The sequence below is a fragment of the Frieseomelitta varia genome, unplaced genomic scaffold (assembly GCF_011392965.1).
Source record: "Frieseomelitta varia isolate USP_RPSP 00005682 unplaced genomic scaffold, Fvar_1.2 scaffold_281, whole genome shotgun sequence".
In the NCBI taxonomy this organism is placed as follows: domain Eukaryota; kingdom Metazoa; phylum Arthropoda; class Insecta; order Hymenoptera; family Apidae; genus Frieseomelitta; species Frieseomelitta varia.
This window is the reverse complement of record NW_025110014.1, coordinates 2,167,000-2,188,417: the sequence shown is the minus strand read 5'-3', so window position 1 is coordinate 2,188,417 and position 21,418 is coordinate 2,167,000. Positions and strand designations below refer to the sequence as shown.

The 21,418-nt window shown below is 35.1% G+C and overlaps 4 protein-coding genes across 11 annotated transcripts in view; 1 reads left to right on the top strand and 3 right to left on the bottom strand.

Annotated features, from left to right (window-relative positions):
• LOC122529216 (lateral signaling target protein 2 homolog) overlaps nt 1–8,123 on the bottom strand; it is a 31,579-nt gene extending 23,456 nt beyond the window's left edge. Inside the window, exons 1-2 of one of the 2 annotated variants that reach the window (XM_043655070.1) lie at nt 8,113–8,123; nt 4–659 (exon numbers count right to left, since the gene is read on the bottom strand). In XM_043655070.1, the coding sequence (XP_043511005.1) occupies nt 4–388 (385 nt within the window). In that variant the 5' untranslated portion in view covers nt 389–659; nt 8,113–8,123. Of the gene's footprint in view, nt 1–3; nt 4,104–8,112 lie in introns of those variants that run through there. The other variant, XM_043655071.1, reaches the window with a different exon arrangement.
• On the bottom strand, nt 7,668–13,704 carry LOC122529215 (urea transporter 2-like). 6 transcript variants are annotated; one of them, XM_043655067.1, is made up of 10 exons: nt 13,564–13,704; nt 13,292–13,414; nt 12,956–13,075; nt 12,386–12,537; nt 11,839–11,986; nt 9,570–9,653; nt 9,074–9,263; nt 8,798–8,982; nt 8,516–8,683; nt 7,668–7,767 (listed from the first exon to the last, which is right to left on the bottom strand). In XM_043655067.1, exons 1-10 carry the CDS (start codon nt 13,600–13,602, stop codon nt 7,696–7,698), a joined length of 1,281 nt encoding a protein of 426 aa, XP_043511002.1. In that variant the 5' UTR covers nt 13,603–13,704; the 3' UTR covers nt 7,668–7,695. The 6 variants fall into 6 exon arrangements, with proteins under 6 accessions (XP_043511002.1, XP_043511004.1, XP_043511003.1 ...); XM_043655069.1 differs by having other exon boundaries at nt 9,116–9,263; XM_043655068.1 differs by lacking the exon at nt 7,668–7,767 and adding an exon at nt 8,015–8,151.
• Nucleotides 13,705–13,951: 247 nt separating this feature from the next.
• Nucleotides 13,952–17,771, bottom strand: LOC122529214 (DNA replication licensing factor Mcm6). Its single transcript, XM_043655061.1, has 12 exons — nt 17,568–17,771; nt 17,339–17,482; nt 16,990–17,254; nt 16,719–16,921; nt 16,425–16,626; nt 15,818–16,348; nt 15,441–15,746; nt 15,040–15,373; nt 14,829–14,942; nt 14,600–14,739; nt 14,374–14,513; nt 13,952–14,035 (listed from the first exon to the last, which is right to left on the bottom strand). Exons 1-11 carry the CDS (start codon nt 17,657–17,659, stop codon nt 14,418–14,420), a joined length of 2,427 nt encoding a protein of 808 aa, XP_043510996.1. The 5' UTR covers nt 17,660–17,771; the 3' UTR covers nt 13,952–14,035; nt 14,374–14,417.
• A 975-nt stretch (nt 17,772–18,746) lies between these two features.
• LOC122529218 lies at nt 18,747–21,189 on the top strand. Of its 2 annotated transcripts, XM_043655078.1 has the most exons (4): nt 18,747–18,764; nt 18,903–19,129; nt 19,583–19,896; nt 20,366–21,189. In XM_043655078.1, the coding sequence occupies exons 2-4, from the start codon at nt 19,091–19,093 to the stop codon at nt 20,853–20,855; spliced, it is 843 nt and encodes a 280-aa protein (XP_043511013.1). In that variant the 5' UTR covers nt 18,747–18,764; nt 18,903–19,090; the 3' UTR covers nt 20,856–21,189. The 2 variants fall into 2 exon arrangements, with proteins under 2 accessions (XP_043511013.1, XP_043511012.1); XM_043655077.1 differs by lacking the exon at nt 18,747–18,764 and having other exon boundaries at nt 18,891–19,129.
• Nucleotides 21,190–21,418: the final 229 nt, after the last annotated feature.

Genomic DNA, 21,418 nt, shown 5'->3' with positions numbered 1-21,418 from the left:
TACCATGATGGACATTGTGCTGATGATGTTCGGTTGCGTCTCCGATGAAGTCGTGGCACGGAGCAGAATCATGCCTCCTGCGATGATGACGATGATGGTGGTGATGGTGATGGTGGTGGTGATGATGATGGTGATGGCTCTTCCTACGGTGTTGGTGATTCAACGAAGAGGAGGCAGTCGATGTTGAAGTCAGTCTGAGCCGACGAGGACTGGCCGGTGCGCTACCGGAACGCTTGCTCATAGCCGAGGAGGCTTTAATCGCCTCCACCTTCGTTTCCACCAGAGCAGCGAGGACGGCTTCGAGACGTGCCACCTCCATTCCACTGCCACCATCGTCCGTCGAGACTGCCTTGTCAGCGACATCGGAAGTCGACGGAGTCACCGTCATCTCTTCACCCGCAGTTGTCACATTACGTTCACCACCCTCGATGGTGACCACTTTGTAATAAGAACCGTCGCGGGACTTTTCCAAAGCCCGCTGCCCGAACGGTCACAAAGCCGACACGCTAGAGTTCGACTCCCCCTTCTTCTTTCCTCTTTCTTCCACGACACTATCCACTGAAAGCTCTCGTATAAATCGGGACAACATGAAGCTGATTATGTTTCTCTGTTACGCAGCTTCGCTTCCATCCTTCGTCACTAATCTGCGTCGACACTCCCTGCGTATAGTCGCCGACACCACGTCCCGTGGCAAGCTCTCGCAAGAAAGGAAATACGAATCTTGCACTTGCTCGATCCCGGTAATGATCAATGGGGTTCAACGGGGGAGGGTAAGAAGCTGTTAGACCATTAATAACACCACGGCCTTCACTCGTATTTCCTTCTGCCTCGTCTTTCTCGTCTTCTCGTTCCTTTCCTTCACCATTCACTCCAATGGGGGGTAGCACCCCATTAAGACGAATGACGTCCGAGCAAGTCTTCCGTGAATGTAAAGATAACTCCTTATTTCCCTTCGGCGGGAAGATCTTTTTTCTTCATTGGGTTCAACTTTATTTCCAGCGTCCGTTCGTTCCCACGGAGTCTAGCTGTCCCAATTAGAAGTGAGCAACTGTCTCAGCACCTTCTTCTCGTATTAGATCATTACGTCCGGGTTGTTCTTACCTCTTACGTTACACTTTCTTCTGTTACTTTTGACGCGTGTCTCGTGTTTTCTCAGATGCAGCTCGACTCGTCACCTCAAACTTAAACCTCTCGGTTTAAGGATCTCTTCACTTTGACCAACTTCTTTTCCCTACCAATCGATCAACGATCCACCGCACGCGCACATTATCTAACAACAGTTATCAAAAAAATCGTACTGCCTAGCAAACTGACCAGTTCGTAATTCATTTCACGAGTGCAGTCCCGTAAAATTCGTCTTCCGAGCTCGATTTTTGTCTCCATCGTAGACAGCCTCGGCCACTCTTCTTTCCTCGCTCTTTCGTTAGGATCGTTTGAGGCTGACGAAAGACAATGTACATTCAGATCGAGTCCATAACTTTTGCGCCCGTCTCGCTTAACCACCAACGAGAATTCGTTCGTTCGCTCTTCGGATCCCGACCGACTTTACCGGAGTTAGTACCGTTGCAATCTGGCCCGCAAGCGACCAGAAGCGATAAATCGGATTGCGAACCGTGATCGCATTGAAACGTCAATTCTCGCACGGCTTTCAGATCGTCGACCGTCGATGTAAACTCTACTCGTTGAGATCGCCGATCTCGATCGATCGATTTGCGAAACAGTCGTACAGACGGTTTACGAAACGGTTGGATCACGCCGTCAGAATATCGAGCTACGAAGGGTCGACCGTGGTGACGTCCTTTCGAAGTGAAAGAAAAGCCCTGACAAGAGTGTCGCGGCGGCTCGTTCTCGTGTGGCCAACTTCCCTCGACCCTTCCTGGTTTCTCGCGTACCTAATGACCTCGTTCCTTTGTGAAACGCGAAACGAAGGTTGGTCGAAACACGTAGCCATGTTAAGCAGCGTTCGTTGTGAAACACCGGTTCGTGTTTGTGTCAAGTGTGTTGTCGAAATTAAACCGTGGGACGGGGAAAAAGAAAGGAAAAAGAAAAAAAGAAAAGAAAAAATGTCAAGAAGCAAAGGCCGAGGGAAGCTACCACTCTAAATTATCACTGGGGAAATGTACGACGAAGATTCGTTCGATAACAGGGTAATAATCCACGCTCGCTCGTTACCAGTCTTATTCGTGTCTCGTTGCATCGCTGGTGTACGTGTACTCGGAGGAGACGATCGAATCGCGATTTTATTCCCCGGCTTAATAGAATCACGTCGTTAAACGTCGTGGCACGTGTAAACAGTCACTTTTGCATCGGTGGAGTTCGTTAACGCGATCACCACGTGTTTCTTCTTCTTCTATTCTGCGGAATCTTTCATATTACGATAGTAGAAATTTTCTCGTCTTGGCCGATGTTTGGGAGTTTGATTAAATTGAAAGATAGTTCCCGACGCTATGCATTTTTATTACGGTGATCGATCATCCCTAAGAGCACGTAATTTCAGTAAAGCGACCCCCTCTCTATCCGGCAATTTCTGTAAGAAGCGTGTAGCGGTAGATCCAAAGATTGTTGCAAATCTTCGTAGAGCTTTCAGTATCTTTGATAAATCCTTACAACGTAGCGAACGATCAAAATTTTATTTTATCGTGCTATAATCGACTTGACGACCGTAGCAAGTTTTCCTGTCCTTTATAACGTCTTTAACGAGTCTTCTGGCACGACGAACGAATCAAGATCCTTTATCGTGTAACGATCAGCTCGATGGAAATTACAAATTTCCATATCGTTTGGTGACGTCTTTAACGACTCTTCCGATATAACGAGTGATCAGAATTCCTCATCGTATAACGATACCGACTCGATGAAAGTTGCAAATTTCCGCATCGTCAGTAACGACGTCGACGGGTCTCTTGATGGCAACTAAACGAAAGAGGAGGGGCACACGCTGACGGGGAATGGAAAACGAGCAACCCGTTGCCTGCGAAAGTCGAGTGGAAAAATTGTACAGCTCTTCGTTTGACCTATTAAAGTCGGTAAACATTGATGCGCTTCCGACATAAACGACCACAAATACCATTTACATCGAGGGTGCTTGCCACGGGGTCGTTAATGATCCTCGAAATCATCCAACGTGCGCCTCGGAACGTGTGATTCTCAACTACGGTACAAGCTACGTGTATCCTCCGCGTTGTACGCGATATCTTTCCAATTTTAAGTCCCCTGTCGAGTCACTCGAACCCCCATCCGATATCTCGCGACGACGTGACTAAAAAGGAATCGCAACCTGTCGCGCGAACCGAGATCGAAGCTGGACGGTTTCGGTGGAAACCTGCGGCGACGAGGAGGGCCGAAATCCGCAGCATCGCCGATCACGCACGGGTTGTGTGTCCTTCACGGGCACTCGTGGGACACCAGCGCGTTGATTCCCGGCGGATCCATAGCTCAGGCAAGCGGTGGCGTTACGAACAGGCGGCGTACGACGGCGAGAGTGGTTGCCTGCGGTGGTCGTGCATCGTGGCTGGGTCGAAATTTCGGGGGCGGCGTGTATCGAACACGAGGGAAAGGGCAGGGAAAGGGCACGGGACACGGAACACGGTGTCGCACAGAGATACGACACGGCACGTCACCTCGAGCACGTTGCCACTACGTTAGATCGCACGTAGTTCCGTAGTACGATGTGTGTCGTAGCGATGGCGCGATCTACGCACATCCCCGGCCGAGAAGGAATTGCGTGCGCGAGTTGTAGCGATCGCTCGAATACTGGGAAGCGTCGTGGAGCAGACAGGGTTGGTAGGCAGGTGGCCGGTCTGGCAGGGATGCGTTCAGCCCTACCCCTTCCTATACCCGACGCCCGCCACTTCCACCACCAGCTACCCACCTCTTCCCTCCGTCGCCCGCTGCGACGACCACGCTTCCGGCGACCTCCCTTTTTGCCCATAGTGCGGTCACCTTTGGCTCTCTGTCCGTAATCGCCGAGATATCGCGTTATGCGGCGATATCGTGCTCTTCGTGCTCTTTCCTTCCCTACGTTCCCTTCCGCCGCCGACTATTAGGCCACTCGATAAAAATGAGACGACCCGGCGAGAATATTGGGTCATCGTCAGAATCACCGTGGACATTACCACCTCGTAGTATACGGTCGACGAGATCTTGATTATCCGAACTAATTACGGGGGCTTCAGACGAGAGATTCCACCAGAAAATTCTCCACTGTTTAACATTCTGATGATTAATCGTTAATTGATTAATTGTTCTGTTAATCGATGCTCCATCCGCATTAACATACTGCTGACGAGGTACGAGTATGCCGATATTTGCATGCGCGGTGCAAGTCCGTCGAGATTAAATTTCGGTCAATGTTCCATTAAATGAACTTCTACCGATTAGTGAATCTGTTTATCTAAATGTGGGCACCCACTGTACGAACTCTATTTGTACGAACTAGCTTCAGATGGACTCAGATAAATGAAGTTGGATCGCACATCGATTTATGAAACTATTGAATATATATTATAAAATGTACGTATTTAAAAAAGGGGAAAGAATTTTAGCTCTCCCCCAGTTATTTTGCCATTTTCAGTATAACAGACCAGCGATAATTGTAATATATTAAATACCTTCTAAACAGTGTTGATTTATTAAAGCTCAAAAATGTGTTGGTAAGATGTTGGATTTTAATACTTGTGGGAGAAGCTATCCTCTATTGTTACCACCATGCCGAAGAATTCCAAAACTTTCTTTAACCTTGTTATTTACAACTTAATCCTCGCATTCCAGACGTGGTACCTTGTGGTATAAACTTCATACCCAACCACATCATAAAACTTGTATGCTGTGAATAATAAAAAGAAACGACGTTATAGTCCTTTCTGAGTGAATCTTTTCGGGGATTTTACACACAATAGTTGCGTATTTCTAATCCTTTGAAAATATTCGTGACGTTCAAAAGGTTTCATAATATCATCAATATCAGTATGATTTTTTATTACGAAGTTATAGCAATATAAAGCATTTTAAAGTGTCGATAATTTTTTTATCGAGTGTGAGAGTGGAAGGGAAGAATTATCGACACTTATACAACTTCTCAATAAAAAATTTAAGAAATATAAAATTTTAAAGTAAAAAACACAAAAACACATTTATAAAAAGAAAAAAAGTGTTTAGGTGATTTCTTTTAACTGAAACATCCTGTGTATATGTTAATATGTGGAAAAGTATATAAATCTTTTAACATTAAGTACAATTCTATTGTAGAGTAGCATACTGAATTGATCAAACGATACATTTATCTAATGGAAGTTTGAATACTGTATCGTGGCGTTGTGGCAGTCATTTCCGGTGCATATGGTATGAAATATATTTGATATTGTTCATTCAGAGATTGTATTTTTATATCTGAAATATGAGAACATAAATTCAGAATGAATAACGATAGACATTTATCAAAGAAATTATTGGAAATAATTTCGATAGAATGGTAAAATAGCAACCGGAACAGGTCATGCTCGTGAACAATGCTTTCCCCAGAAAGAAGAAAAACCCGCAAAAACATTCGAACACTTGTCAATGTTTTAACTCTTCATATTCTGGCTGGTATTTAAACGTACCACTCTGTATAAACGCTTCCTCATAGTATTCTAAGAAAATGAATATTCGAACGGATTTGTCTGTCAATTAATTCGGATAATCGACGTTCCACTGCAGAGAAATAGAAATCCAGCAACTATTCTAGATTTCTGCATGTTAAACAAGAAAACTTCATAGAATTCCTACCCGGTGTCTCGTACCGACAGAATGCAAACTAATTGCAAGAAGAAAAATATCATGTTGAAATGAAAAAAACCATTCCGTTTACTTTGACGTTATTCTTCTTTGAAACACAATTTTTTATATCAAAATTTTAGTTTCCACGGTTAGCTTTGCTCGGTAATTCCGAGAGAGATTTGTTGAGCAAAGCTTTTCTGAAACTACAAAAGAATTTCTTTTTAATACGACGATATTTCCTCAATGAATGTAATAACTCCGAAACTTTTTCGAATTTATTACTTGAAGTGACATCGCATTAAGCAAAAGTGACGTTTATACAGATTTGGAATTATAATAAGCGAATAATTTCATTAATCTAGCTATTTTGTGAATTTTATTCTATGAAAAACAAGAAGAAATATAATCAATATATTCTTGTGTTGTTGTTCATCAATATTCTTATTTATATAGTTATTTTTGTCTTTTATATAATGGATTTGGCAAAATTAAAGTATCTGTTAAATTAATAATTTAGTTTGTTATATATAATTTAGTTGGTTAGTATTCTTTTGTAGAAAGATATACCTATTAATGGATCAAATGCATTATTAAACGACCTTTGTGCAATGATCTATCAAAAAAAAAAACCATTAAACATCAGATTATGTGCCCTTTGACATAGAGCAATTTTAATCTGATGCATTTTTTCTTCGCCAATATCAATCGAGATATTTAAGTATTTTGTTTTCTATGATCTATCTCGGTAGAAAAAAGACGTGTCCTTCGAGAAAGTGTATCTTAAGTCGTACATGATGATACGTTAAACAGGAGAAAAGGTATACATACATGCACGCGTGACAAATGTGAAAAAGTTTGGCGTTGCCTTCGCAGATTTTAATGCAGCTAAAAGATCAACAACTCTCAATGCGCGGCATTGTGCATATTTTCCCAATATCCTCGAAGTTACTTCGTTCTGTGGAAAATCAATCTTGCATGAATAAACAGATAGCCGTGGCAGCCTGACATATTAAAAAGAAATAACGTTGTTTTGTAAATATTCACCTTCACAAAATATTCAATATATCTCTCACGTTTGGAAGTGAATATGTACATGAATGTACAGGAAAATGTGAAACAAACTATCATATATTACAACGGCTATTCACAAGAAACAGAATTCACTAGAATAAGGATTCTTGTTATTTGTTCGTGTCAAGATTATTAAGAATGAAGATAGAATGGCAAAAGTTATACATTACTACAGCGAAATGCACCGAACGTCATAATGTATTCAGCCTTCTTTTCCGTTCCGGAGCATATCGAAATGTCAGAATAACAAACAAAATATAAATATTCATGGTTAATATCGTGCGATGCTATTGGAATTTTAATATAAGAGGTACAATACTTATGAATTATTGTAAATGAAAAATTTATTGCAGTCACTCTTCGAGGAAGATATTTGCAAAATTTACTTTTAACGATGCAGCGTAACATCATTTTCCTATTCATATTTTCGCACCCCAACGTCCTATCCGTGAAAATTTTTAACCATTTCTCAAATAGGGAAAACTTTTTTCATATTTTCCAAGAAAACATATCACAGCTCCGAGTGTCTTGTACATACAGTACGTAGCTAACGTAATAAAAGAACTGGCACACAGTGATCGTTATGCAGAACAAATGAAAATTCTCCGACCTGGGCTCAACGTCGTAAGCTAAAAAAAAAAAGCAGCCAAGTAATTTTATTGATCGACTTGTAGATTCTTGAATGTCGTCGTTAAAAATTCGCTGCAGCAGGCCACAGATTTTTTTATGAGAGAAGAAATAAACGGCCGAGTTCTGATGTCAAGTCTTTTACTCGATATAGCTCGGAGTATTTTAATTAATTGAGTAGGAAAATAAGAATTCAAATTTCTATAAAACTCCCCTATGAAAATTATGTTTATTTTATAATTAAACATCATGCGTTGACATCTTTCTTCGATCTTTAACTCTGTCGTCTGCGTCATTTTCTGGATCATTTTTCTGTAAAAAAAGAACATTAAACGATAGATTAAAATCCAACAGAATTACATAGAGTGTTTTGTATTCTTTCTGTGAACTACATTATCTTTGAATTTGAGATTTTTTTTAAACTACTTCAATCTCACATTTCTTTAAATATGCTGATATCTTTTTAAACGTGGAGACTGTACAAATAAACGTACAAGCTAAAAATATTCATTAATTTTTGTTTGTATCGCTATTTGTTTCTTTATTTCTACTGCTACGGATTATTCTATCCCGTCTTCTAAATAAAGTAAAAAGCGAGCATGTCGGTGAATGCTTTCGTCAATAACCTTTGGCACAACAGAATCACATCCACCATACGCGATTCCTCAGTATCGTATAAAAGCAGGTTAGCCTCGGCTAGAGCAGAAATCGATATTTCTAGAGTTCCTATGACGATAGCCCCATCGTAATGCATATCAATCTTCAACTCCGACTATAACCAATTGCATTCGAGTTTCAATCAAAAGCATTTGCGTGAATACGTCCGCAAAATTATATTAGATAAGCATTAATGGATGTGTTTCTTATTTTTAAAAATGCTGAATTCGAAAAAATTCCGTAACTATAATATCTAAAATTCTTGTTTACGAGTATACTATAATTACTATATAATTAAATGCAGAGATTTGGTTTGCCAATAGAAAATGGAAAGATAGCGTGATACATTCGTGAAAATTGCACGGTCTCGAAACGAGAAAGGGAACGATACAAATACACATACTTGCTGAATAAGCTGAGCTTGTTGGCTGGTAATATAATCTCGATGTTGCGTCCGCGAGAAGGAAATGGGCGGTGGTTGTGGAAAAGTTTTATCTCCTGGATTACTCCTTAATTTCAGAAATAAAGACGTTACCAGGACAAACGGCAACGTAAGTATCGGCAGTTTCAGCTGTACATAAAATTATTTATCCCATAATTCTATATTACAGTACCATCTATCAAAGTCGATCAAGATTAAGCCAATTATTTTGCAAATAGAAAACAACGATATAAATATAATTACGTTTCTAAAGAAGAATAATATAGCATATTGTACGATCACGGTGTATACGATCGCTACAATCGTAGCTGCAGCTGTTTGTCCGTTGAGGACAAAGAAATTTCCTCCTAATGAAGCACCCGTCAAGAAAGTGTTGTAACCCCATAAACCGGTATAAATTTCATCGATCTGCACATCGAGCATTAAACCTAAAGAGGGAGAACTATTGTAGAAAGATAGAAAATATATATCTTCTTTAAAAAACAAAAACATTTACAAGGTACACTGATTCGATCTTACGCTCGATAAATTCAAGGCTTATACACAAAAATAGTATAATACCCGCCAATGAACCGACGAGTGCACCCAAAAAAGCAAAGCCAGCCGTTATCGGAGAATAAAGTAGACAAGCTAAATAAACCACGGCACCTATAAAAACGCTTTCAACTGCTAACACCTGCGACGCCGACACTATAACACCATGAAACATCTGAAAAATGTGTAGGATATTAACTTAACTTGCCATTGAAAAATTTACTACATTCGATGATATTAATAGCTACAGTGAGCAACTAATAACGATGAAAAATTTAAATTGTCGAGACTTCGTAAAAATATATTATATGACATTATAATATAAACATGTTCATGTTGTAGTTTAACGAAACAAAATAATACGAAATGGTTGTTGAAGTCCCCAGAAAATTCGTGGATCCGAAAATGATTATTTGTGAAATAATTTCAACGGTGTGACGCATGATTGAATTGTGAAAAGTGGAGCACGCGCAAACTTTACCATTCCCCAGTCAATGTGGACCCCTGTCGCATTTTCTCCGATGAAACTGACATCGCCTATCGTCGCATCACTTGTTGCATTGTCCTAGAAACAATGAGAATGTACCGTATAAACAACTGATCATATATATATATGTCTGCGACACACATAGCACGTATATGTAAACGATTGCGATATCTTTTGTTGAATGCATGTAACCCCGCGCTCAAAACTGGGCTAGTTCGTCCATTGATATCCGTGACCGAGAGAAAACGCGGGTTAAAAAACTATCCTCGCATAAAAATCGACGAAACTTTCTTTCCACGTCTGAATTATTTAACTCTACGTCTAAAATAAATTAGTAAACTTTCCTTCAACTAAACTGATTACGCATGCTTCCTCACAGCTGGGTAATATTTGGCGAAATAAATATTTCAAATGCTATTTTAATGTCTTAGATTCTGCTCGGCTTAAATAGTATTTTAAAGACAGAACGTAAAATTTCAGCAAATGAAATGTTTTCATTTTAACAATGTTTGAACTATAAAATAAAATGTTTTATTTTAATGATCTGAAGCATAAAATGAAATACTTTTAATCTCGCTTAAATTATTGAGTTATGTCCAGTAAGTAATACGATTTCTTCGATTCATTCTTTAACTCAAAATTTAAGATTAATTTCTATCGTCGAGGTATTGAACGAAATTAAAGTAGGAACAAGTAAATAGTTTAAAAATGAAGAAAATAAATTTAAAAAAATAAAATCCATATCATTCTATTTCATATTTTCAATATTCTTCAGATAAGATGGTATTTTCAAAACTTACTATTTCAAATAAAACATTTCATTTTCAAACTTTTACGCATATTTTAAAATAAATAAGATTGTTTACTATCTATCATTTAGAATAGTATTTTACCCACGACTGTATTTTCAAATTTTCATATTTGCAACTCAATAACGCCTTTGATCCTCGTAGCTTATGCATCGTAAATAATAAATTTACATTACGTATAGTTTTGGCTTTCGTATGTATTTTAAATTTTTAGTAAAAATAGAAAAAAAAAAAAAATAAAGGTATAAATGTAATATCATTTTGTTGATTTTCAGTCAAGAAACAAACAACAATGGGGAAGAATATTTGTATTGATCGTGTGTGTGCTACACAGTGACAAGCGGCGTGGAAAAGCCTTTTAAGCTTCGCAGCTTATGTTGGACAATGCTAATATAACTAAACTTGAAATTATCGTTTCTATCTGTCGCTAATCAACTCAAATGTTACTTGCTACTGTTCACGTTAATACAAGATAACGATGAAAAACGATTACGAAACCCTAATCAAAAATGTAATCACATATTCAAGAATGTATTGCACGTTGTTGAATGTTGCACGAAACACGTATCACGCGAAGCGTGTAAAGGCTGAATATTTCCTAAAAATATTAGTGACACCGAAAGTGTTAATAGGCAAAGTCAAAGTATTTTAAGATATTACTTTATTGGCTCAATTTGTTTCTTTTTTGGCACGTACAACTATCAAAGAGATTTTAATGTCAAAATATGTAGCATCACATGGTTCTTATGAAGTATTATTGTAAGAATTAATAAGAGATTTTTTTTAATAAAACAACAAAAATTTTGTAATAATGTACATGTAATGGTACACGTGCTAAAATAAATTCTTTTAAGTTTACTCTGTTATCGAGCGATATCTTTATGATCTTTACATATCTTTATAACCTTTATGATATCTTTATATATCTTTAGGTCATTTTCATTATTTTCTGTATGAAACAGAAAAAAAACTTTTAGTTTAGTATTTGAAATAAAATAGAAAAGTTATTTAATACCATGAATCACATCGTGAAATCTAACAAATAAATGTTCCATAATAGAGTGAGAAAAAATTGTATCTTTGGGTTTATCTTAAAAATTTGCGATAACCTTGAATTTGTTGTGAAAAAAAAAATTTTTGAAACGGCTATTATCAATACGTGCTGTGCATACATTTCAATCGATACCTTTTTTATTATATCGCAAACAACTGAAAAACGTGCGAATGATCAAAGTGATAAATAATGTTATGACTTCTAATATAACATATCGGAAGCATAAGCTGATAAATAAATAGCATTTTATGATTACATTTACTATTAACAGAACTCTAAAAATTTGTAAAATGCTGGTGCCGAAAAACTGAGTGTGTGTTTATCTACGCAGGTATTCGCATTAAAAGAGTTGCATTTCGCGACAATACTAAAGTTGAATGCTCACAACAAACTCCATTACCATTCTCATAACTGGTTGCAGTTTCTGCGTCGTATCATGTCCATTGTCTCTGGTATAAAGGACCAGGAGCAACGCAAATTCAGTCAGATTAAACGGCCATGCTATGAATGGTAACTTATTGTTTCTCAAAGAGCGGGCCAAATAGACACTGTAAACATTGATCATTAACCATAAACAAAACTATAGTTATTGCTATCATTTAAATTTAAATTGTTCCATAAATTTTAATCATTCCATAGTTTTTAAGAATGATAAATAAATTAATTAATTAGTCGAAAAATAAAATATTCTTTGATTTAGTTTTACAGTCTCTCTAGTTTTACAACTTGTAAAATGTATTTCTATCTATTTGCGCAAAAACTAGAAAAAAAAAGAAATAAACTGTCGAGTTTTATTCAAATATTTAGTACGTGATATTTATCACTTTACATCTACAAGGACATCATGAAACCCCATTTGTAAGAATTATTGAAATGTTAATACTGCATATTATAGCGAACATTTTATAATAAAAGTTAAACTGGGTATTTATTATATTAAAACTTGCCTGAATATCGTTCCCAGAATCGTCAATAGTATACTAAAACTATCAAATGGTCCATAGACACTTGGTATTAAACTAGAGGATACTGCACCAACCAATAATGGATTGAACACTGTCAACCCATTAGCAATGTTTTCCTGTGAATCTCGTATCAGCTGTGAATGAAATGTACGTTTTTCAGAATGTGCAAATTCATGCGTATTAAATGAAAAAGCCTGGCAAAATGTATCGCGACGCGATCGTATTAATCCTCGCAAAAAATTCCGCATTGCAGTGATTTTTCTTCTCTTTTGTGAAACAACACAGTATTATGTTATAAAAGCTAAAAACAAAATGAAATTGGATGACCAGATAAAGAATAAACAAAAGCATGAATAATGGATTGACATGTTATCTGTTATACAAATCAACAATGCAATTAGTCGCAATTTATTCGTATCGAACATATGTATAAGAAAGACTGGTATTGTAGTATACTTTTTCATGAATATATGATAAATAAATACGTTTAAAATAAAAAATGCAGGATATTAACTTTCAAATATTTGATTTAAATATTTGACAACTACATACCACAGATAATAGAAGACCTAAAAAGCCAGTGATCGCTGAGAAGAGTAACGTATTTGGTGCACTAACTCCTAAAGAAATCGTTAACAATAATCCACTAATTGGATTATTTGCGAGTACAACCTGTAGAGTTATAAGAATTAAATATAATTTTAATTGATATAATTAAATGCAATTTAATTCGAATATCGATTTCTGAATATCTTTTAAACCTTATATTTATAAATCAAATGATTCTAATTAACTAATTAACTGATGTTGAATAAATAATAATTATTTGTATCTATATTTTCTTTTTATTGCTTATACGTTAATTAAAAAGATGTAAAGACTGCTTACTTGACTGAAACCACGTAATAAAGAATCGAATAAGCGCACTGTACTCCAAAAGACACTTTCTTTCTCTAACAAAAATTCTTGCCAAACAGTGAAAGTTCCAGTAAAAACTGCCCGGGAATAATCCTGTGTATAAATTATATTTAGATATGTAATGTCAATAAGAAAAATTTTGACTTCATTTAGGTAAGATTTCTTGAACATTTTTATAAATAAGAAGAATTGATTCTTATAGTCTAATACTCATATTTTTTTATTTAATTTTTAGTACTCACATGACGTGTAGATTCTTTTAATTGGTCTCTCATAGTCATTCTATGGTAGAATCACACAAAATACTACAGATTCACTTTAAAAGTAAATCCTTTTATCCACACTGTGCAAACTTCCCCACTATTTGAATCATATATTACTGATAAAGAGTAATATAATCAATGTGTCATTTGACGTTTTATCTTTCTTCAAAAACTGTGATACCCGGTTGTAAAAGCTTCAAATCTTTCAAAGAATTGTATGTTCCATATTATTAATTTATTAATTTATATAGTTAAAGTGATGATATTAATTCAAAATTATTTTTAAACACAAAATAGTACTAAACTTTTATTGTTCCATTTTTTAATCCACTTCTTACTTTCAGATGATTTCAAATAAGTTTACACGTTTTAAATCATTGGTTTCATGTATCTTTACTCGAAACGAATGTTAATTCACAAGAGCACTGGAGTACACGATTGACATAGCAACCTATATAATAATTAACGCGATTAGCAAGGCATATTAACGCATTGGTAAACTGCTATAATTTAATGATCTTAGTTTAAAAAACGGTCAATGAAACAGATACACCATGTAATAAATATTTATTATAAATTTCAAAAATGTAAAAAATATAATGTCATAGTATTTGTTTTGAAATCATATATTTTCAATGAATTAAAGCAAGTAGAAGTAAACTTTGACTTAATTAAATCAGTAAAATGTACTATAAAAATATTTTAATCGCGTATCATCGACAATGTGAGCTAAATTGTCTCATTCATATAAAAAAGTTAATTTCAATGTTTATCTCTACTTGCTATTACCTTATAAATTATGTAATTAATCCATACGGGTTGTAGCAAAAAATTTAAGCATCAATAATATAATTAGGATGTACAACAAGCAAAGGATCATTTTCTTCGTCTTTTTGATCTCTCGTAGTTAAAGGTATTATAATTTGATCCTGAAATGCAATAGAAATAAAAACGTAAAAAACAAAATATTTATAGTAAAATTCAAATAACTTTAACTGGTTATTTTACTACATACATGATATGTCAATCTATCAATAATTTTTTCAATAAAATTTTTTCTTTCTAACAACTCTTCTTCTGAATCTATTTGATCCTGTATTTGATCAAGATACCATGCCACTAGTTCTGATTTCTTTAATCCACCTTTGGTATCACCTGTATACAAAAGTAAGATTTATATTTAAAAAATACTTATAAGATATATGTAAGTATTTATGTAAATAATAGAACCTCCCAAGACATACTCGTAGTATCAGTTTCACTTTCAACGCGAGTTTCTTCATTTCTCATATACAACACTAACATATTAGATAAATTTTTATACTCTTCAAAAGACATTGTTAGTTTCTTCTTGTGTTCTATAAATATAATATAAAAAAAAGAAGACATAAAGATAATTATTTCACATAAATATTTATAAAATATTATACAATATATAAAATAAGTATAATTTACGTGTAGGAGTTTCTGCTTCCACATCATGATCCAATGCATTGAGGGCTTCCATAAGAGGTGGAGCTTCATCCATATCAACATCCATTCTATCATCATCTGCTCTTTCTAAATCTATATCCGGTTGTTCAACAGTAACAATACTTTTACTTAATAAACGTTTTGCTTCTGTAACATGTTTTATAGTAACTTCATCTGAGCATTCTAATTTAGCCATTGCTTCTGATAACCTAATAAGACTTTCTAATTTTCTAACAGTAACCCTCCACTTGCCGGAACTACTACCGGTTCTTTGCCTAAGTGTAGTATAACTATCGACTAAAAAATCTGCCGCTTCCTGAAATTGAAAGAAAAATCAATACAGATAATTTAAACAATAATTTTAAAACAGTATATAATAATACCTGATTTAATATAGGTTTAAAATGTTTGGCAAAATTAATGTATCTAGCGATCTCTGATTGTGAATATACTGTATCAAAACCTTGCCAATTATCGCAGTGTAAATCAATAATTCTTTTAGCAATTGCATTATCGACGATTTCATTACATTCATCAACTATAACAAAGAATAAGTCAAATCTGGACATAATAGGAGCCGTTAACTGAACATTTTGTTGAAGTGATTTTTTCCTATCGTACCGTCCACCAACGGGATTCGCTGCTGCTAATATAGATGTTCGAGCGTTTAAAGTTGCTCTTACGCCAGCCTAAAAATGTATTTCTACAATAATATATAATATAAAAATTTAATATGAATTATTATTCAATATCAACAAACCTTAGCTAATGAAATTGTCTGCTGCTCCATAGCTTCGTGTATAGCCACTTGATCCCTGATGTCCATTTTATCAAATTCATCGATACAACAAATACCTTGGTCGGCAAGCATCAAAGCACCAGCTTCAATAACAAAATCAGGCGATTCTTCATCTCTTACTACAGCAGCAGTTAATCCAGCTGCAGAAGATGCTTTCCCCGAAGTATAAATCGATCTTGGTGTAATATCAGTAACGCTCTTCAAGAATTGTGATTTCGCTGTACTAGGATCACCAACAAGACAACAGTTTATATCCCCTCGTAATGAGGTACCCTCTAACGTTGTTTTTGGCACACCACCAAACAACATCAAAGTAATTCCCTTCTTAACTTCATCGTTACCGTGTATAGCAGAGAATAAACTATTGACAAGATTTTGATAGAGATTTTTATCACGACTCATTTCATATATACGATTCCATTCTGCTTCCGACATTCGTTTTTTCATCATTTCTTGAGAAATTTCTTCCATATTTGTTTCAGTACCTCCAAACTGTAAAAATTAATCAAATAAAATACATACATACAGAGGGGTTTTCAGCAAAATAGTTCTAATTAATCTGTTATACTCTAAAAGTTGTTGGAGTGACACTGCAAGCCAAAAACGCTGTTTTATACGTTAATTCACGTGTTCCTAAAGCTTTCAGTCCTGTTATGCCTTCTCCTTGATCTCCTTGCCTCCGACGTGCTGTTTTAAGATCAGCTTTTACACCACCAAGTGAAAGAACTGCTACATCTGGTACCACTATCATAGTTCCTGTAAAATCATATCTGAAAATATACAAATAATTTAATAATTTTTCGAATAATTTATTATAACTGTAAAAAATATTAAAACTATGCTACTGTTTTTAATAAAGTACCTATCACCAGCTTGAATAGTTTCTACAGCTTCTGCTCGTAAAATTACTTCAAGTGAACGTGGAATGCAGCCTCTAGGAAGTTCTGCTTGCGTTTCTTGTATCCTGATTTTTTGAAAATCAATAAATACAGAATTATCTACATCTAGGAGAAAGCGTCTCCTGTTACTACATACTGGATTATGACAAATTGTTGGATTACAGAACTGTAAATAATTATTTAAATTGTACTCATTTCGTTATAAATATATCAATAACAATATTGACATTGTACCTTAAATTGTTGTTCCACATTTTTTATGACAGCATTACAGTCCATACAAATAAATGTTCCTAACACTAATTCTGGATGGACAGGATGTGTTCTGATTACTTGGCCAGATATACGTATCAATGTGCCAAATTTTGAAGCATTTAATTCTCTTAATTTCTGTCTTGTAGGAACTTCCACAAAGCTTACGTAACATTCTTTTTCTTTTCTCAAGTCTGCAACATCCTTGACATAATTACTAACAGCTTGGCATAGGTATGGATAAACTCTACAATAAAAGATTATAATTTATTAAATAAAGACAAATAATAAAACTAATGTAGTAAGTAGAAAGAACATTATAAGATCTCACCTATAATATTCTTCAACAATGGTTGTTGAGAGTACTTGATTGTATTCATCCACATCATCAAAGGTCACTTCTAATGTACTCTGTTCTGGACTTATAAGTTCTTTGGCTGGTTCAAGGTATTTTACAATTCCGTGTTCTTTAAATCTAATTAATAAAATAGAAACACATAATAACAAAAACAAATAAATTTGAAATATCGATTATCTTTCAACAAAGATGAAAAGTTTACTCTTCCAAGAAGTCTTGAAATAGCTTTTGACATTTAATCCCAACTTCGTCAGGTACACGTGAATGAGCACTCTGTGTATCTCCAATATCCATTTTACGAAATAATCAATGATTACTCATTAACAGAACTCTATTTCAACAGCAACAGTAAGCAACAGAATGAACGCGCGAGAACAATTTGGCGGGAACTAAGTTCAGGCGCGTTTTCAAAAATTACATCTATTAAGTGTTTAATATAAAATGCTAAAATAAAGAAACGTAAATTTCAGTTCTTTGTACAACATTTATATAATATGTCAATTACAATATTACTTTTATAAATTACCAAAGTTTAAATTACTAAAATTACCAAATAAAATACCCAATACCATTGACTAACGATAGAATAGATGTGACATCACATTTTGTACGCCCTCTACGATTTTCAGCGGCAGACATAAAAATTACATTCAACCATAGCAAGATACAGAGTAGATTTGCTATTCAATGGTTTTTCGTGTGATGTGACAACACTATCCATATTTTTTGATTTTAATTCTCATCACTAGTAGTGCTGCGGTGCAAAATCTGTCTAAATTGGTACAACAGGCTGTGACACGAAAATGGTAACGTTTTAAATGGCAGTGTTTATTCATATACTTTGTCCGTGTCTGTGGTTATAGAAAGCATTATAATTTGAATATTTTATACATTTTTTTCGTATAATATGCATTATGAGCAATTTTTCATTTCACAATTTCCTATAAATACATAAACATGCGCAATCTAATTGTAAAATATCGTCATTTCTGATGCTATCATAATTTTTTCTCCTTTAGAATATTTTTCCAGTCGGATTACCGACATCAAAAGATGGAACTATCATACAGCGCACTCTGTGGTGACAATGTGAACAATTTCATACGAAAATCCGCATGCTTCTCTCATCATTTTCTTTTCTATTTCACTGCCATTTTACATATTGTCATTGATTAAAAATAGTCAATGATATTGTAGTTCTGATGACAAATAATATTTCAATTTGTTATTTTTATTGTCCTATAAACATCATTATATAAAGAACAAAATATACGTAAAAAAATCACAATTAATTTAATATATTATTTATTAACTTTTTACATAAGATATGTTATTAAAAATAATTGTTATTGAAAAAAAATTGTATGCACTGAAGAGAAAATTTCTCTGTCAGAAACTTGTAAGTTCATAGAATTTCTGAAGTATTGATTCATCAGTGATTTATTACACTTTGTTATGCTCTCATTCACAGAAAAAAGTTCATTTACGCGCGATGATTAAGTATGATTCAAATATCGCGCAGAATTGGTAATTACAGGTTTCGTCACATAAAGAAAAAAAGAGAAAGTCGAAAAATCTTTTAGTATGTAAATAGATACGTACTTACACGGTGTATACATTTCCTGTGACGGACAAGACTTCGCTCTTAGGACAAGTAGCATTATAGGATATAAAAGGAACTCCAACTGCGTATTGTCGTTTTAGTTCCTCCGAAAACGTTGCAGGATGTTAGCTACTGTCGCAGATATTCTTTTTCTTTACTTGGTAAAATTATATTCTTTTTCCTCAAGTTACTTTAGCCCAGTGAAATTGTATTTAACTTTAATTTCATTTGCACATTATTAAATATATCTTTTTAAATAGTTCGCATTTAAAACTCGTGTTCGCTTCTTTTTGAGATCAAAGGCAGATATATAAATTCCATTCAGAAAGATTTTATACAAAATCAATATTGAAACGGTGGAACAGAAGTTGATTTTTAATTGATTTAATAACGTTAATTAAAGACGAATTAATTGTCTATCAATACTGTATTTCGTTTTTATATCAGTCGTAGAATTTATTTCGTATTTAAACGATAAAATTGAAGCTGTGATCAAAATTCAGTTCCATTAAAATTAAATTCACTATTCAACTACAAATCAGTACTATTTCGAAAAGAATGTAAAGGCGTGAAAAGTGCACGATTCTAATTAAATGAAAACTGTCCAAATTCAGGTAACGCTTGCCTGTATGACCAGTGGTATATTGACAACAGAAGTTCCTCGGAATATCCAACCAGTAACAAATTTACAACCTCCATCCCTTAGTTATCTTCCAACTGTGAACACTGTGTTTCCAAAACTTTCTCAACACGCTGTTTTCACTGACCAAGCTTTGGACAATGGGTTAGAAGATGTCCGGGCTTCAGGTAGAAGCTCTGCCGAAAGACAAATACAATCTGGATATTCATACCTGAAACCACTATTGATTCATCTCAAGTTACCATTCAAAGATCAGACGATAAAATCAATCAGCAGTGACAAGCAAAGGTAAGAAATTCACTCTTAGAAGCGTACGAATGAAAACCACGGGTGTTTCACTGTTTGAATCAGTTGTTACCTTCATTAGAATCGTTTCTCTGTTATTTGCGGCATTGGAATTATCGGGGAAACGTTCATCGTTATTTGATGTTCCGACTTGATCCGCTTAGTTCTCGATTATTCACTCGCAATCAAGTAATTGCACGGGAAAAAGGAAACCTTGGTGGTCCTTTAATTTATTATATAATTGAGAACAAATGTTCTATATATGTACTACATAGGTTGGCGTACAGGTTCTGTACATACGAGCTATGATAATGATTGTTAAACGTTAAGTTAGTATCTACCACGATCCGCGGCACGAGCGTAACTCGATATCACGCAGCAAAGGGTTGGCATTAACATAAATCACTGGTGATAATCGAGGTACGCCCTTCACCGACCCTCGATAACGCGCCGGACTATTTTGCATTTGAAGATCGTCGAACGAAGAGGAAAGCTCCGGGACAAAAGCAACGACGAGGGCAAGTAAATCATCGGGGCCAAGCAACAGAACAACGCTGCAATCCGTGGTCGGATATCACCCCCACGTTCCACGGCGTTCGGCATATCAAGTCGTGGAAGAGCTCGATGAATACCTAACGGACAATTCGGATCATGCAGGATTGCCCTATCGTGGGAAAGCTCAGGCAACGAATCCCCATCGTGATTCGCAAGACATAACGACGGCCATCAAAGCTCTCGATCACTTCCTGAGCGGGGTTCTAAACGATGATAGTTACAACAGCGAGCTACATCCACCGCCCAATCCTGTTTTAGCCCTCGTCCTGTCTCGATACGGGCGATACGTGCCTCGAGCACGAAATCCTCGCGTGTACGCGCACATGGCCGTAAACAATATACACAACAACAAACCTTTTGGTAGTTACAAGCTGGAATGCGAAGAGCTGCCCACCTACGCTCGATGATAATATCGACAGACGTTCCTCAGTTCTCGCTTACGGGAAAAAAAATCTTACCTGTTGGACACTCTTGGATCATGTGCAACTCCTATTAACTCCTCGATCGCTAAACATGATTGAGAGTGTTGTAATTTCGTAAGATCGATCTGGGCACACTTCGAAGCTTGAAGTCTTTATTTTTGCAAGCGGTGCAAATTCATAAAGGAACTGAGATGTATTACAATGGAGCTATGTTTGAATTAATAAATTTTCAAATGATGGAACAACTAGTTTTCATAGCAAAGCAACATTTGATTGTCGAATCAATTTATTTAAGAATGTTACATATTTTTTGACTGAATTGCCTAATTTTTTATTTATTGTTAAAATATTATATATTATATATTAATAATAAAATATAATAAAATATTATATATATATAATATATATATATATATATATATATATATATATATATATATATAATATTTAATGTAGAATAATACGTGAAAATAATAACTACAACGAAGAGTTGATTTATAATGGAAATAAATCCTCTTACATTGTGCTTTATTTTAAATATCGTGCTT